We start from the raw sequence: 18,645 nt of genomic DNA, 5'->3' as shown, positions 1-18,645 counted from the left end.
ATTCAATCATCTGGGCTCTTCTCATTATTTTTCAAAACTCCAACTGTGGAATTAATACCACAAAACCAGATTTTCTCATTTTATCCTGCTTCTAAGTGACTCCTGGACTTCTAAAAAAAAATTTCACTTATAAAGAGATTCAACCACAGAAGTTTTTGGGGGCTCAAATTCTAGATGAACCAGCACCCAAAGCTCTTGCTTTCCAGCAATCTGGCTTTGTCACAATCTTTTGTAACTGCTTAAAAAAAAGCCTGTTTTATTGTCTGCATCTCTGATAATTTGTAGTCTCCACCAAATCTAAGTGGCCTTGGGCTGTATATCCTGAAAAGAAAGGTGACAATACACATCTGATTTGGATGACTTTCTCTGTACTTATGGATAGAATTGGTGATTTTCTCCACTTCTATAGGCATTGATAGGTAATGTCTGAATCTGGAAATCTTCACACGGTATCTTAAAAGATTTTCAAAAGTAAAGGTGTTAAGGGACAGTGTGTAGGGTGATCCAGGACACCTGCTAACTGAGGAGGCTCAGGATTTTTCTATTTAGTCCAACATTTACAACTATTTCCTTCCAAGAGCTAAATGCAACGATGTTTTGTTAGCACAGAGGTGACTTTAGGTTTGGGTTAGAGCTGGAGCATCACATCTGAGTAGTGTAAGGCATCCCTGGCCATGGCCAGGCAAGTCTCAAACCCCTTCAGAAAAATATGTGATAACTCCAGCTAGCTCTGGACTTTTCATCTCCCACCAGGGAGCCATGCTTCAGGTGAAAATTAAAGAGTGTAACTTAACTTCAGGTATCTTGGATCACTCTAGGTGATCAGTACAACACATCTGGGTATTATATTGATTTTGGCTTTTTTTCATGCCACTGATTTAATGGTGAAAAAATAATCAGAGATGCTTCTCTTCCCTTTGTAGGTTGGTGGCTCTACATCGGTTCCAGGGTCTTGCCCAGCCAGCAATCCCATTGGTCTGAGAACATGATCAAAAACGAGGGTGATCATGAGACTATATTAATACCAGGGGAGCATCAAGTCCAATTCAGCAGATTGTACCAGTAAATTTTGGTGTGGGAAAGAGAAATACTACACAAATGTAACAGGGTCACCCTGGGATTCTTTGTACTGAAACATCATTTTACACAGAGGATATATATATATTTTATATATATATTTTTATATATATATTCACACACACGCGCGCGCACACACAAAAAAAGTCTTTGATAGGCTTTCTGTGTTCTAGTAAAAATAGTTGGCAGCTGCAATCTGTGAGACCAGAACTGGCTTTTGTGCTGCCTGCGATGCCCCACTGCAAATTGTCTCTCAAAGGCAGACGCTTGTATTTATCTGGCAGGTCGAGCTAGTACCTGCCTGAGACAGAAATAACCTCCCATTGGGACACACACAGAGCTCGTAGATTTTTTGCCTGGACCCTGCAGAAGAGGAAGATCCTTGAGGCAAGTTAGGTAGTTTGATTTTTGCAGAATTCAACGTTATCTAAAGTCGGAGGAGGGAGAGAAACAGAGAGAGAATTAGCGGTCTTGTGTATAAAGCAGCTTCCTTTGGACACCTCAGCTGCTACAAATGCTGGGTAGGTAAGTGTATTAAGATGGTAAAGGCTGATACAAATCTAGGTAAGAATGTGATCTGCCTTTACCATGAGCTACCTAAGACCTCTGGCTTGTTTCTGCTAATCCACCCACCGTGATTTCTTGGCTTGCGGCTTCCTGGGGCACCTCAGTGTTTGGGTTAACCCAACCAGAGGTACCCCACTGCTAAGTGGGGAGCATGCAGTGACTCCTCTGGGACTTCTGGCACTGTAATCCCATTGCCAGTAACACTTGCAGGCTCACAGTACTGACTTTTATGTGTCTTTTATGTATACGTGTAACACTTTTATGTTTATTAAAACTAACTTAAACGCCACAATGGGCCTGAATTTCTTCTTATAAAACAGAACATAAAAGTGAACATGTGGCAGCTGTTGGACATGTGGCAGCTACAGGGGAGTGCTCTAACGTCACCAAGAAGAGCACAGTAAGATAACCCGCACAGCAGAATATTACAGGGTGACTGACAGTACATGCTCTTATCTTACAATTACAGTAAGTCTCTAGTTTTAGTATCCAACCACCTCATCTCCCAAGACAGATGCATTTTAAAAGAAAGTTAGTGTTAAAAACACTAAGGCAACTGCTTGCAGTAGTGAAATGCTTTGGATGTCAATTGTAGTATTTTAACACCTATTTTGTTCTGTGTTAACCACTTATTTATTCTCTCTTCCTCTTAGGAAGTCTCCCCAGTGCAACAACCTGTGTCTCCTAATGTTCCCTTTATTTCCAAATGAAAACATCAGCTACAAATGCCTTTCAGATCAATACTGGTGTATTAAGGTCTTATAGAAAAATGTATGATAAAAGATGTAATTATGTTGGCCAAGTAAATCTTGTTTTAAAGTGACAAGGGAACAAAGAATTTAGGAACACTGTGTGTTTTACAGCCACATAAATCTGCTTGAATAACAGATGCTATTATCCGAGCACTTTAAAACTAATGAATCAGCCTTTGCCACAGAGTGAGGCTCGTCTGCATATGAGATGTTCAATCACCACTAGCAGAAACCAAGCTTGGAGTGCCTGCTGCACTAGTGCTTTCTCATCAGTGTTTCAAATGGAGCCCCTCAGTGACTCAGGAGGCCACAAATCTGCGAAAGATCTGTGGCATGGTTTGTTTTTGCTGCAGATCTGGAGATCCTTCTCTTACCTCTCCATCTTTGGATTCCAGCCTGAGCTCTGTCCTGCACGTGGCTTTCAAACTGCCGGCCTCAGCGTTGATCTCGATGCCTTTGGGAGCCTCCATCACCAGCGCGCGCGTAGGCGACTCCAGTCTGTAACAGAAAGGGGAGTTACAGAGCCTGGTAGGTTCAATAGTCACTCTTACTCTCAGGCTGTCGTCTTGCACAGCCTGACTGCCCACAGCGCAGCACCTTAGGACCTGCTGATGTTCAGATCCATGCCTGGTTTAGTTAGTGGAAAGAATTCAAGCACGGTGTGGAAAACACATCACAAATGCAATCTGCTAACATTTCACATCAAGTTTGCTGCTGCCAATGCTGGCACAAGATGCGAGAGCTTCCCTGCATTGTTGACTTCCCCATATGCAAGATGTGAGGTTTGGAAGGGCATTAGGAAATAAATGAAAAAAAAGAGAAAAATTTCAAGACCCCCAAAATTCCTGGTCCCCACTCCTACACTCACATCCCACTGCTCACAGCCAGGCCCCCTGTGCATCGCTTTGACTGCTCATAACTATGGATACAACACACACACACAGATCTGATGACCCTGTTATAGCACTGGCTAATACAGCCAAACCTTTTAGTTCAGGCAATCAGGGTTAATGCTGTAAGAAGCAGAAGTGCAAGGTTCAGTCTTCACTGATTATCCATTCATGGGTCTTGTATTATACCTGTCTCTTCTTTATAATACAGTGTCTCATTACTTTCTGCATTGAAAACAATAATAAACTCCAATGTTCCCTCTTTGGGAATATCCTCTTAGTTGAATTTCTCACCATTTATTTACTGTTCCTTCACAAAATCTAGACTATGATGTCCCCAGGTATAGCGAGCAGGCGGACTGGAACAGAAATGCTTCTGCTTTGACTGCTTTGGGCAGGCAGCAGCGGCGACCGAAGCGCACAGCCCTGAGCTTACTCAGGCAGCTTTTAGGATTTGCTTGCATTACTGCAGTGGCACTTCAGCTGTTTCTTCAGCTCTTCATATATAATCATTTGTGCAAGTAAGTGTATTCTTAAATGGACTCCTGCTGCTACTGAGACAACATTATGGGAGACTGAGGGAATTCGGCTGTATTTATTGCAGCCAACAGTTCAATAAAGCAAAGGCACAGTTCCCTCTGTGTGGCACTTTTCAAGTTATGACTTTCCCTCTTGTTGCTGTCTTCATATCACTGCTTTTTCAAACACTTTTCCCTCAAGACCCCCAAACTCATCTGTAATTTCCTGGCTGACTCAACTAAACCTAAATTTCAGGGAATAACTGAGGCATACACAGCCAAAGGAACGAGCATGGTCTCTTGCTTAGCAGCCTCTCTCCAATCTTTCTGAGCTGCTTTTTGTTTGCTCTCTGCAGGGAAGCTACTTCTAACATAAGCCTTCTTCTGATCCCTCCACTGGTATCACCCCTTGGCTGGTTCCTGTACAAGGAACCTCAGCTTAAGCCTGCTGCTACTCGCTTCGCCCTGCCCCCCTGATGGAAGTGCAGATTGCATGGAGGAGAAAAAAGCTTGCAAAGAATGATTCACATTAAATATTGCTACCTGAGATATGATTCCCTTTGACCTTCCAATTGCAATAACTGCCTTTCCAATACCTGTTGGAATTTCTTTATGGTAAAAACAGCCACAGCACCCAGGATTCGGGCTCTGGTACGTGCACTCTGGTGACTTTCATTACAGCAGCTTAATGCACTGCCTGCCCCAAATTCTCCCTGGAGGTTTCTGCCCAGGGACACAGAATATTCTCATCCTTGGTGGTGCAGCTCTCAAGCTAGTGTCTACCCCAAAAAATGAAAGGTGCTCTACCTGTTCTAAACTCACAGGATTTGAGCTGCAGTGGTTGGGATGCAGACACACATTCCCTCCTGCTGCCTCTGATCCAGAGGCAGGACGCTCCAGAGAAGCAGACAGCTAAGGCCAGTAATGTCTTAAGTCACTGTAGCTAAATTCACCAGAGGATGTGTCCAAACCCCAAGACAGCTGAGCTAATCTGAGGATAAAATAATTCCTAAGAACCATGGCCAGGTGACTCTTCAGCTCTCCGACATCTTAGTGACTTCAATTTCTTTGATGTCTTGGCTGTCTCAACATATTTGTTCATCTGTTAATCTTGTGGCTCTTCTGCCTACTAAGAAATAAATCTTGTAAGTGCAAAACAGCACTCAGACACCACAGTGCAAATGCACTCATTTGCAGCAGCAGGAGCCCTCAGTTCCTGCCCTGTACAGGAACAACCTCCCAGTCCCACACCAGTGCTTTACTGGAGACTGCAGAGAGCTGGGAAATTGTTGGATCTCTTCCTATGGTGTGGGACCATCAAGAAAGGACCTTCTTGTGTATCTTCTCCTGTGCACACAGGTCCCCATAACATTAAACCTAGTTAAATCCGAGCTTTGATCACGTTACCAAATATCTGGGAGTCTATCAGATAACACTGTCCCAAAGATTTATTCTCTTTCCATACCCAACAAAGAGACTGAGCTCTTCTCCCTCCTCCACCGATGAAAACCTACAGGCAGGACAACAGCATCTTAAAAACACTGGTGAAAACCTACAGAATTTTAGACATATCCTGATGTTTCCAGAGCTTCCTTCCTCACGGAGGCACAAATGACCCTCTCGAGCACCTCCAGACAGTTCATGCTGTAGTGTGGGACAAGCACACAACGTCAGGGCTTTGCTGCTGCTCTGTAACAATTGCTGCAGCACCACGTATGTTTTTTTTAGTTACTTGAGCTGACCCCCTCTCTGTCATCCTAAATCACTAGCTCAGACAGCCGCAATCTTGCTGACAATTAATCAAAAACCATCCCTTTAATGTTAAAAATATAATTTTGAAGCCATGAGGCTTTTTTTAGAGCCTTAAAACTATGGAAATGAGTGCAAGTATTATAGCAGCAAAGTGCAACTCTTCCAAAGATGAGAAACTTGGGCTCTCAGCCCACAGGGTTTTAAACTCGTGTCGTGGGTTTGAGGTTTCTCTCTTCTGTCTCTTACATGCTGGTTATTGGTGTTAACTCCATCTTTTTTGCAGGGAACTCCTGTCCTGATTTGTGCTACCGTAAATGAGGACAGAAAGGTCTTAATAACATTTTCCTTGGCGTTTGAGGGGCATATGATTGTAAGGGATTTAATTTGATTACTTTCTGATATCCTGAATGAATCCCTGAGACACCTGCCTTTAAACCAGGAGCTGAAAAATCTATGCAAAGCCAGAGAAAGCAGTTGAGGAGTTTATGCTCTAGGGGCTTTGAGTAATGTTTACCGAATACTTTCATTTGAAGCAAGTGTTTAAGAGACACTCTGCTTTTAAACCTAATTCTGTCTTCCAGAGCAGAACGAATTTGGAGACTAATAATGAAAGAAAATGATTTAGCGATGAACAGATAATTTGTTCAAAATCAACATTTGTTTTCCAGTGTGATACTCTGGAGCTTTCAGTAGGATTCACATCTCCCGGTCAGGTGTAAGCCTGTATTTACAGCAGTAGGCTGGAAAGGTGTCTGCCTGAATATAGATTGTTTCATTATTTGCTCCTGCTCTTGAATTTTCCATCCCAGCACCAGGTATGCAAGCCCTTTTTATTGACTATGGGTGCTGCTTATTTTTGCTCCTGTATTTCCAGGACCTGATTCTGACCCCTCTCGCAGAGCTGCGTCAGGAGGGCAAGTTCAGAGCTGTCCAGGGAGTTACAGGATGCTGAATTCAGGACTGAAGTAAGCTTCTTCCTCCCACTGCCACAACATTGCTCCTGTTCCACCTACAGTCTCTCTGGATAGGTAGACAAAGAGACAGTCTCCAGTCTGGGTGACTACTCACAACATGGGAAACTCTCCTACCGATCCCAGGGTGTCATGTAAGCCCAAAAGTTTAAAAGGAAGGACACAAGTAATAGGATTTTGAGAACTATCAAAGTACCCGGGTTCCACTTATTAGAACAGGTGTTAGGTACTTGTGAGAATCCCATTGAGCACCTAAATGCCATAACAAATCTGACCCTTAATCTCACTTCTTGGTTCTGCAACAGAAGTAATAGCACTTCCCAACTCAATGAGGAGGATGAAAAGATAAATATATTAGTGGTTGTGAAGTGGTTACGTACTGTAATAACTGAGGCCAGGTAAGAACCACAGCCAAAGATAGATGGCTGGCAGATGGGTAACTGATCTTTCCAAAGCTGAAATATTAAGCTCTTACCTTCATCAAAAATACTGTTAGTCTTGTTCCTCCCACTGAGCACACTCTGCCTGCATATCAATATGTGAGATGATGTATGCACAGGAAGCCTCTCTCCAGTGCACCATGCTTAATGGACAGTGCTAAATGTGCCTCTCAAGCCCTTTTACTCAAGCCTATCACCGAAGCATCTCACATTTTAAAGAGAGGTGGTACCATGCGTGCATCTCGCAGTGAACCCCTCTCCTGCTGTCGCTGGAAATTCTGTGCTCCTGGGAATCAACAAGGGGGCAAAATTTCCTGTGCCATCCCTGCTTTGCTTTGAAAACTTCAGCAATAATTTAAAGGAGGTCAGCACACAAGTTTATATTGCTGTTCCAATGAAAGTAATTCGCTTAGAAAGATCATTACTTACCCAGATTTCTAGTTTTCATTTCCTTCATCATAAACAGTCACATTAATCACTCCAGTAGCACGGATTATATTTCCTCCTTGTCCCTCTCCTCATCCCCTCCAAGATAATGCATCGCTTTCCTTACCATTATGAACAGCTTTTGAATTTGAGGAGAAGAGAGGATATTACAGACGACGAGGCACTACCACCAGCAGCACCACCACTTCAAATAGAGTGGACATAATTTCCTTTAAAAAAATAAAGTTTAATGTAAATAGTTCAGGGAGAAAAATGCTCTTTCAGGTCCAGCACTGATGCAAACAGGACTTGCAGTCTGTGTTGCGTACCACAGGCTGCAGCACAGTAGAGGGAGTTAACGTGAAGGGAGTTAATGTGAGCTGGGGACTTACTGCTGCCACTTTTTAATTCTTCAAAGTTTTTATTACTTTTTTCTTTGTTTGTTTTAACAAGGAATGCCCCTAAGTGTCAGAATTTCTTGTCCACAGCAGGGGATTTTTCTGTGTGGGGCACAACCTTTGCTTGCAGTATGGAAATGGAAAGAGTTGACTCCCGTGAGGTGAGGAGCATATGATGCAGCAGTGTGGTAACACGAGCTAATTTAATTTTGCTTAGAAACCTCTGGACTGAGAATAGAGCATGTATTACTGCAGCTGTAGCCCATTATTTCTAATGACTCTAATTATTTCTTATGGTATCCATCTGACCAGCTATAAGATTTCACATTGAGCATAAAATTAGCCAATGTTACCACTGTGCCTGCTTACATCTCATACAATTGGTAAATTATGCTAGCAAGTAAACGTAGAGCTCCATCAATTTGCTGGTAATGAACCAGTATCTCAGGTTGAAATTTGTTTTCAGTTTTAACTCCCTTGTTTCAGTGAAATCAATGGGATCGCCCATTCGCAGTGACTTGTACTTCTGACCCCATTATTTGTGTGTTATCTTATATATATATCTGTTAATAGAAGAAAACACAATACTTTTCTCCCTATTAACTGGAAGTTAATTAGCTTTTACTGAATTGCAAAGAAACCATGGTTAGTTTCTATTCCTAGAATTCCTTTAAACTTTTTTTTTTTGTAAAAAAACTTGTCTTATCTTTCTTTGTGTTGGAACAGAAAAAGTTTGGGAAGAGGAGTAAGAGGTTGAGACTGGACTTGCCTGGTGAGAACTTCAACTACGATAAATTCAAGCAAAGTCCTGTCATTTCCCAAAGAGCAAAAGGCTCTGCCTCGAGCTCTACACTTCATCACTAGATTTCCTTCCTACTGGAAGGTACTGCCATTTCATGAGAATAAAATAAGCTAAAATACGTCAGCAACAGCAAGCCTCATACAAACAGGAAAGAGCAAAAAGGAGATCTGGCCTTGCTACGTCAGTGAGAGGTTAAAATCAAAAGGGGATAAATCCACAATGTGTTTTTCCAAGATACCACAATTTTGACAAAATGTGACATACATGGCACAGTACAAAACCAGCAAGTACCCTGAGAACTTCTAGAAGAGATCATTGCTAATAAGAAAATATGTATCCCTGTTATTTATTGCCTAGCATCCACATAAATCTTGTTTTCAATTACATTTTAATGAAGCACACCAATTACTGTTTGAATGGGGACATCTGATTGCAGTCTCAATCAACAGAAATAAATCTTCCTTATGGAATGTTTCCAGGACATTTTCTTTAGGAACATTAATTACAGAAGTAAACAAGGATATATTATTATCATGCCTTCCAATTGTAAATCCTGCCTATCGCTGTAAATACTGGTTAGTTTGAGGATGCACATCACCTTACAGATTCCAGTGTTTATGCTGCAAATCTAAGAAGTGACAATTCTAGTGCAGCCAGACTCTGAAAACAGAATTTTAGGGCTGGTGGTCTAAAGCCTCATGTAATATCTTACATGACCTAGCAGACAATAAATGAAAGTTCTTTTAGCTATCATCTACAAAACATGGTTCATGCCTAAGAAAAGTCCAGTTAAATCTCTCAGACCTGAGCAGAAGTCTAGTGATGCTTTATTGGGAATTAAAGCTTTCTAATAGAGCCAGAGATAAGTCTGGTTCAGATGGCAGGAGGTTCAACAACTTTGCTTCTCTGCATTCGGGCAACACAGATGCTAAAGAGATTCTGTACAAAGTTGAGTCAAGAGAAAAAGAAATTTAGAAGATCATATGAATTACCCTTGTGCTTAATAAGCACAAGCTTACAAAGTTCACAAGCTTTAACATTTCTTTTGATAGGGAACCTAGTGAACATGCTGCATGAATAGTCCTGCTTGGGCTCTGCAAGTGCTGCAGGATGGATGGACGGATGGATGACAGATGGATCCATCCTCCACTCCTGGTGTGCTACATCTCCCAAGTCCTGACCATTTCTCTCTACTTCAACTCTGCTAATTAAGTATCAAGCTAATGCCTTAAATCTTGGTTTACAGCTTTCCTTTTCTTTCTTTTTTAAATTTTAAAAATTTTTATTAAAACAGAACTCTTGTATCTGCAATACACAAAGAAGTGCTTAATCATCATATGAACTGTAATAAATCTTGCTAACTTCATCTTAGAGCCAAATGATTCAGGTTATATTTTTTTCACTTAGCTGGGAGCTACAGGAACTGTATTTTGTGAATTCTGCTTAAACAGAATCCATGCTAAAACAATACTGCCCTGATGGTATAATAGAAACATCTTAGTATCTCTTCAGAGACTACACCCCCAGGACAAGGGCTAATTCAATAACAGGAGCAGTTTGAAACCATTACGAAGTAGGTCAAAGACAGCATGAGGACAATGCTCCACTAATATTCAAAGAAGATTTGAGTGGGGTTAGACAAATGAGGAACCAGAGGAGTTTGAATGTACTTGCAGCAGTAAACAGGTGAGAACTGCCTTTCATTCTCCTCTGGAAAAAACTTTCCTTAGGAAGAGGAAAAGTTTGAGCATGCAGTTCCTCCTGCCACAGTGCAAATCCCCTGTTGTAGTCTTCCAGTACACTTTGCACTTGCTGAGGCTTATCCAGAACACTAAAAAGCAGTAAAACTAGAAAAACAGGGACGAGTCAAAATGCTCTGTAAATTCTTTGTGACTGCCTACCATGCTACAGTATGGGAATTGCTAAAGGAGATGTAATGATGCAAAGTTGTCCTATATGTTTTTGGGTTGGGTTTTTTTTTGAGGTTGTTTTACTTTTTAAGTAATCTCTGGAATGGTTTACAAGAAGCCAAACATAGTATTTAGAAGACAAAAGCAGAGATCAAACAGGAGATATCAAATTAATCTATGTACTGTGTAATACTATTGAGACCTAGTTTCATCATGAACTGGTGAAGTGGTGAAAGGTAGAGATTGTCAAAGAAAAAAAGTGCAAGATTAACGTTTAATGAAGTGGAGGTATGGCTGAGAAAATTAAAATCATCTGGATAATTAAAAAATTCTATTGCTTATAAATCAAGGAAAGAAATTATCATAGAAATTGGGAGATAGTTGAAAATGATGTGTGGTAAATACAGATGTGGTTTAAGAAGATGATGTGTTTAAGTGGCCAGGGAAGGGATTGAGGGATGCAAAATGAATTATTCCTATTTGATGTGTAGAGATGACTGCAACTTCACTCTCCTCACCCAGTGGGTTGTGAGCAGATTGGTTTTGCTCCGAATCCCTACTGTGCCTGACAGACCCGAGCGAAGAGCTGTCTGCAGGATTACCTCTGTCCTGCCGTGCTCAATCTTTCAGCCTTAATTGATAAGCTGGAAGACCTAGAGTCATTAGTGTGCCATGAGGTAAGGAAACCTCCATGTAACATGGCGTGGCTATGGCCAGCAGAAGATGCTGCGTGCTCGGGGGCTGGTGCCACTGTGCACTGCTTGGCAGTGGCGTGATCAGCTGGGAGCATGGACGGTGTTAATAAACCCCCAGCCACTGTAGGTGGGATGGAGAAGAATCAGCCCATAGCATATAGCCCTCTATGTTACCATACTCTCTGCCAGGAACCAGCCATGCAAGGCTGTGAAATACAAGAGAGCAGGCAGTCAGCTCAGGCTGGAGGAAAATCAAAGGACAGATGTCCCCTACCCTGGCATCATCAGAAGTGGGACAGTAAATGACATTATCACAGAGCTCAACTAAGCCACAGCACTACTATTGGTGCTGTCAGCTGAAACTTAAAAGCCTGTAATTATTTTTATTACTAAAAGCTCACCACCAAATGTCTCTCATAAAAATTACGTAGTCTGGGGCAAAACTGGTCAAGTAATGGTCTGGAAATTCCCTTGTGGCTGGAGTGCTACCCAGAGGGCTTGGAGCTGCAGCATGGCCATGCCCCTGCTCCCGATGACTGCAGCTTCTCTGCACTTGGTAGTTAGAGAAGTTCCATCTACCACCTGAAACACCTTTTTTTTTTCCTTCTCAGCTGATATACCTTGTTACATAACTTACTGCAATAAAATAAACCAAAGTAAAATCCTCCCCCCTCCATGCCCCCCCTGCTGGGTGCATTAATGAGCACGCTTATTTCACACATGGAGAAAAATAATTACTTTTTATGTTACCGTAATTGCCTAAACCACAAATGCATTTTTCAGAAACAAAGGTTGGGCTAGTGTAAGTTTCTAATTACAGGTTGAAAGCTTCTAATTAAAAGGCATAAATTGGAAGAAACCCTTTCAACCAGAATTACAGAAGAGCCTGCTAGGATTTGGTATTATCTTGACATCCTGTCACCAAGCAAAGGAGGGGCAGAAGAAACAGAAACAAAGCATTGCAGCTCCCCACTGGGGCTGCTGACACCACTTGCTACCTAATGCCTAACAAAGTGCTGCCATCAGGAACACGGATGAGATGACACATCACAAGTAGGTTTGTGGGGCCACCAAATTTCATAGCACCCCCAAGTCACTGGAGCAGGGAGAGGGACATACATGTCGTAGTCTGGAGGTGAGGCTTATATGGGCCTTTTTTTTCCCTGTACTTTATACTGGCTTCTGCATGGTGGCAGGAGGACAAAAGCCACCCGAGGTGGCCTAAAACTATAAAACCCAATGGAAAAATGGTACTTGAGTCAACTAAAACTTGCAAGATTAACCCATGATAGATTTGTTCACAGAGACATTATGCAGTACACTAATTTGGGTGACACTCATGTGCAGCAGTCAGGGGGTGGGCATGGGGCCCATTAGGGCCAGGCCAAGTCTCCACTGCTTTCACAGATTGTTCTGCTCAGCATTGGAAGAAGACTGCACCATACATTTTTTTTCTCTTATTCTTCTGTTTGTTACGCTGCTAAGTAATCCTGCTGAGCAGACCAGCATGTCATCACTGACAGAGAAATCACTTTCTTGTGATAACCCAACTTACTCAAATGAGAGGATTACTGGCAGGGGTGCAGTGCTATGCAAATACTGCAGTCATTACCATTGGTAGTTTGCACACAGTCTTCTACATCAGAACTGCTTTACAAAGAGAAAGACTGTTGATCTAGATTTCCATTTTAAAATGTGTTTTGAAGTGCATCTGTCATGGGAATTTTAGCTGCTGTTTGGTCAGACATAAAGGAAAAGGGTCAGGTAGATTAAAATCTCACATGGAGAGCGCACAGGTTCAGCCTTCAGTGCTTTCTGCAGTGATGATTTACTTTTCCTCTTCTCTGATGATTTATTCTATTCCTTCTAAAAAGATTGGACTTAATAGTAAATCACTTACAATGAGAAATATAGAGATAACAAAACCAAAAAGGATTTGAAATGGTAGAATATAAAACCCGATGGAAAAAAAGGTGTGTCTGTATGCATCATATACTGGGTGGTGACATCCTTTGGAAACATGTACACACTTGGCTAAGTGGATTTGAAGAGCTTATTTAGCATGACAAATTGGCTACAACCTGATGGGTATTTCTGAAAACCCATTTATAGACCTTCAGACAGTCATACTCCTGTGGCATATCCATTCACTGTACAGTCAATTTATAATGATTCCACCAAATTAAATCTTTATTAACAAACTTATTGACTCTGGCTTTGACTTTTTGTCCCCCCTTTTAATTAACTGCAGTAATGAGACAAGCAATATCCAATATAACTGACCAAACATTTTGTTTAAAACCTGCAGTTTATTTCAAGCGACTTCACAAAATATGAAGGCTGAATTGCTATTTGCTAAATGTCAATTTTCACACTCTGTTGAACCTTTTCTGAAGCTTGTCAACCACAAATCTGTAGTCATTTTCCCCCCTCTGATCAGAGCAATCCATATAGAGCATATAACAGGTTTTCAGTTACTTTTCGTTACTATGCAGAAGATTTACCATTTTCTGTCCCCACTATACTTCACAGAAACGGTAAATACAAGCAAATTGTAAATATAAATATAAAGGGATGCATATGCCAAAGTTGTGACCACTGTCACAATTTACACCAGCAATACAGTTCCGTGTCTGCATGCACAAGGCCACAGGAACGAACCAAACACCTCCACAATCATCATGCAACAACATGATCCTCTTTTCAAATGTGCTGGGCTCCTGCTCAGAGCTAGGGAGATGCTTCACCCTCCAGACCTGTATTTATTACTATTTGCTAAGGCTGGGATAGCAAAGAGGGAGCGCAAGAGGTGCCATCTAGGTCAGGATACTGAACTGAACAGCCAGGTAACCACTGCCAAGTCTGATTTCTGGCATCAACCAGCCTGAAAGTCAGTTGCTCATTCCTGTATCAAACCTAGCTGAACTGAATTCTGCCTTAAATTTAGTAAGACAGACAATTTTTAGTAAATTTACAGCCCCTGATGTAAGATTCCTCTACATGCCTCCCTTACTGCACTGCTTCTAACCTATTTTGACAACTCAAAAAATTTTCCTGTGTACAACTTACAATGTGCAATAAAGAATGCAAATAAATGAAACACGAACACATCTTCTCTGGAGAAACACCAAGACAAAGCCAAGGAATGGGCAAGACCGCTGAGAACAGAGAGGGGCCCAGTCCTCCTTTGTGTGACCAGTTCCACCCGAGTTTGGCAGGGCAACAAGAGGGATGGAGAGTATTTGAAGAAGTTAGACTCAAAGCTCTCTGTCAGCCTAGAACCAAAAAATCTTTAAGCTATTTGAGATTTCCTACAAATTTCTTGCTTTCAAATATGTAAAGGAAAATAGGTTGTGAATTAGTGCAGAGAAGAAAATAAAGGGATTGTGTGGGTGGGTGGAGGGAGGAATGGAGCAGAGAGAGGAGGAGATTGGGAAACAAACAAACAAGAGAAAGAAAACCAACCTGCTGAAAAAGAGAGCAGAGATGTCTCTAGAGGGACTGCTTTAATTCTGGGAATAGGATGTTTTGCAAATTCTGAGCCTCAATTTATCTTCAGCTAAAAATGAAACTCCTTTCTGTTTCTCTTTTGCACATCACCACTCCTGAGTAAAACACGCACGTTAAGGCAAGGTTTGGCAGTCTTTCAAGGGATATGCTAGATGATATTTTTAACTCAAAGGCTGAGGCTGGTGGCAGCAATTCACCATGTGATGAGAGGTAACCACAATGGCATGAACCCACCTCTGTGTGGGGCAGCTATATCCCTGTTCTGCTCCACCTGGAACTGGTGGGAACTGGGAGCTATGAAGCTACTCACAGGTGCCTGTCTCCCTTCTCTTGGTTCTGCTTATGCTATTTGATATATGCCACTGTATTGCTGGCATCTGTGCAGTAGGTTGTTGACCAGGTTTGTTCTAAGGTAAAGAAATCTGTTCTCCAGCTCTGTGTGTCAACCACAGCAAAATGCAAAAATGTTCAAAGTTTCTTGACTTCCATGGGGTTCTTTCCATCTTTTCTTGGGCAAGTCTGCATTTTGACTGAAATAAACTCCCTTCTGTGACTTTTTAGAAGATAAGAAAAAGACAATTACATCTGCTACAGTTCAAATGGAGATGAAATGAATGATTATTTTGATTTTAAAGAGAGGCTTGCAGGTAGGAGGACTGGCTTTGTGGTTGAAGTACTGGAATTACATCTCAGCCCCGTGATGAGCTGCCTTTGGTACCATGAGCAAGCACATTTGGTGGTCCCTGGGTTTACTGCAGTATAGCAACTGTGAGGACGGCTCAGTACAGGTCAGGAGTAATTCTCCCCAGTGCAGCAAAGTGACACAGGCAACTCTTCACCACTGATTTCTCCTAGTAGCCAAATCAACTCACCTGAAAACTTGCTTATAATAAACTGCCACCTCTGCTGCAGAGCATGGCCTGAGCCATTACCTTCCCAAGGAACTTCATCAGATGGTCTTGTGCAGTGGGAATGCCCCCAGGTACACAGAGGTAACCCTGCTGACTTCCCAAGTACTGCCTTTAATGGAGTCAATAGAGTTACCTTGGAAACATAGCATAGGCAAGGAAATGGGACCTTAAAATCTACCTCAATTTTTCCATCGCCTGGCCAAACAAAATAGTAATAATAACAATAATAATAATGAAGAAACTTTGTGGGAGAACACAGTAATTGTGGTTACTCTATTGCCTTTGAAACCAACAACAATCAAAGCTGTAAGGTGCAATTTCTTTCCTGGAATTCCTTGCTTTTTCTGAATTGCCTGCACCCTCATGGTATCTCTCAGCAGTCACATTAACACTATGTATCGATTGTCTGCTTGGTAGGCAGCAGGAGGGAAAATAAAACAAGCAAGAACTTAAACTCTCTTTGGGTTCCTCCAGTGCATGTGGGATATGGACAGTTTTCTGTGGGTGGCCTTCACCACTAAAACCTTCCTGGTGAAAATTATTACTATAGTCTGCATCTGCATCAGTAACCAATGCCATCACAAAGCCAGGCAGGACAGAAGTTAGGGTATGTTTCTTCCCTTCTCTTTAAAATGCTTCTGTTTTTCTTTTTTTTCAAGCAAAAAAGTGAGATGCCTTGATTTCTAGCCTTTAAAGCTGCTACTCTGCCAGGTTTCCAAATGTCACCGCTCCCCACAGAGAGAGACGTGCTATGTACTAAGGGCTGGCCTGTCACATCCCTGGCACCGAAATTCAGCACTCCTAACAGCCCCATGCCCCAGCAAACAGGAGAGGTCAATTCCAGCTCCAGAATCATGAATCCAGTCCTCACTTTGTTGCTCCAAGGAAACGAGGACATTTATGTCACACCCACGTACCACGCTGAGGAGCTATGTCCACATCCCACATTGGACCTTCCAGTCCAAACCAGTACCACCACCCACCTGCTAAGGTAACCCAGCGTCACTGCTGGGACAAAATGCTGGAATGAGTCAACATTAAAAAGTTCACTTGTTTTGACACTGAACATCAAGGCTGCCACAGAGAGCTCAGAGAAATCTATATATCTGTATCACAGAAATACAACTGACAATTTCCTTCACAGAAATTTCCTTAGTAGGGAGGATTCACCCAATGCTGGTTACCTCCTGTCCCCCCTTTCTAAGACAGATAAGGAATGTTCTCAACAGTAACGGCTCATAGGTTTCCCCAGTGTTTATTTTTCATCATCAGATTTCAAGATGCCCAGATATCAAAACCCAACTTTTCAAGCTGGATCCAAACATTTACCAAGACTTGGCTGTGATTTAGGAAGGTGAAGAACCAACAGCCCCAAACCCATAGCCATACATCAACATGCCAGGGTGCTCTTCAGTACTGTGAGTCAAAAGCTTCAAAATGGTATTTTTTGAGCTGCTGTTCTAAACCACATTCCCATGTCTGTCCCAGTTCATTGTGGCAATGAGTATTTGTTTTTCAAAGCAATTTGGAAGTGCTGGAGAGGCAATGGCCACGGAGTCAACATGGGTCTTCTCCTGCCTCAGCCCCTGCATTGCTGTATACAACCAGAAAGGGCTGTGTTTTTGTGTTTTCCTGTTTGCTCAGGACACAGTTAGGTGGAAGGACTCTCTTTCACTGTCTACACAGCATTATGCACAGTAAGAACTGGTTATGACAGCAGCATTTACAAACTAATACCATGTAGGGAAATATTAGCCCAACGTGTGCTGGCTACCCAAACTGAATTAGCTGTGAATTGGAAGGGAAAATATTTGAAATAACAGGACCATTAGAAAGGAGATTTGCAAAGATGTTTACATGCCTGCTGGCCTCTTTTTAAAATTCTGATGTTGCATCTTTGCTGTGTCCATTGCATGTGAAGCAGGTAACTGTATCTTATCTTCATGCACTATCTGCTGCTGGATCTACTGGTCTAAATTATTTTCATTCTCACATAACATACCACATTAACGCTCAAGGGAAGGAAACTATTTCATCCCTGGACTCAATAAAACACAGACAATGGGATCATGAGTCCAATCACACAGGTCTCTCAATTGAACCTGGCTCTGGCACAGACAGGAGTGAGAGAGAGACAGCTGCCTCTTACAAAACTTGGAAATTGCTAAAGAATTACTTTTCTGTCCCTCACATATTAACTTCACTGCAGTTCTTCCCTCCATCTCACTCCAATGATTCTCACAGTCCTTTTCTATCCTGTGTACTCCTATAGAGCAAGTCACCTGGTATAAACATTTGCCGCTACCCGAAAAATTAATATTTGCAATTGTTAGTTTATAGGTGGTAACAATCATGGAGCACCCACAGCAAAAACACACAACCCCCCCCCAACCCAGTGTAAACATACTCTGCCACGTCAAGAGTTCAAACAACTCCATCCCAGCAGCATTCATGGTGGATGAACAGGACCTGCTTCCCTGCAGAGAGCCAAGCTCTTCTGTCGGGAATGCCTGCACCAGGCTGCAGAGCACATCCAGGTCCAGCAGGGTCTAGGTCTGGCAGCGGGGATGTGGAGTCAAACCTGGGGGCAGGTTTTATCTGGTGATGCCAACTACGTTCCTAGTATGCTTCTACGGATGCCAGTATATGAGGCATCTTTATCTCCTCTAAAGGATACCTTTTATAAAGCAGTCACATCCTGACAGTCATGCTGCTTTAACTTTACTGCTCTAGTTAGAGGTATAATGTGGGGAGAGCTTAAAGAGATATAACTGGACAGGTCTGCTTTAATTGTTCCCACCAGACCTGTGCTCCGTGACCTTGGACATCTACGGAGCCATAAATATGAGCTTTGATTGCTGTTCCCATAGTGACTGGCAGGAAGAACACACTGGAGGGTGGACTAGGACCGCTTCAAGCAGGCAAGCAGCAACTGGAAATGATTAAGTTCAGAAGCTCTGGGGACACTAATGTCACTGCAGGCCAGCCAACCTGGAAGATAAACATTGCTGGGACTGTAAAAATTA

At 42.2% G+C, this 18,645-nt stretch overlaps 1 protein-coding gene across 1 annotated transcript in view; it reads right to left on the bottom strand.

Annotated features, from left to right (window-relative positions):
* Positions 1–1,330: 1,330 nt before the first annotated feature.
* Positions 1,331–18,645, bottom strand: part of SGCD (sarcoglycan delta) — a gene marked incomplete at both ends in the record, with an annotated part of 129,401 nt that continues 112,086 nt past the window's right edge. The window contains 2 exons of the mRNA XM_084268775.1: positions 1,331–1,504; positions 2,771–2,894. Of these exons, the coding sequence (XP_084124901.1) occupies positions 1,331–1,504; positions 2,771–2,894 (298 nt within the window). The remainder of the gene's footprint in view (positions 1,505–2,770; positions 2,895–18,645) is intronic.

Source organism: Gallinula chloropus, assembly GCF_964237585.1.
Source record: "Gallinula chloropus genome assembly, chromosome: 10".
Classification (NCBI taxonomy): Eukaryota; Metazoa; Chordata; class Aves; order Gruiformes; family Rallidae; genus Gallinula; species Gallinula chloropus.
This window is presented reverse-complemented; position numbering and strand designations above follow the sequence as displayed.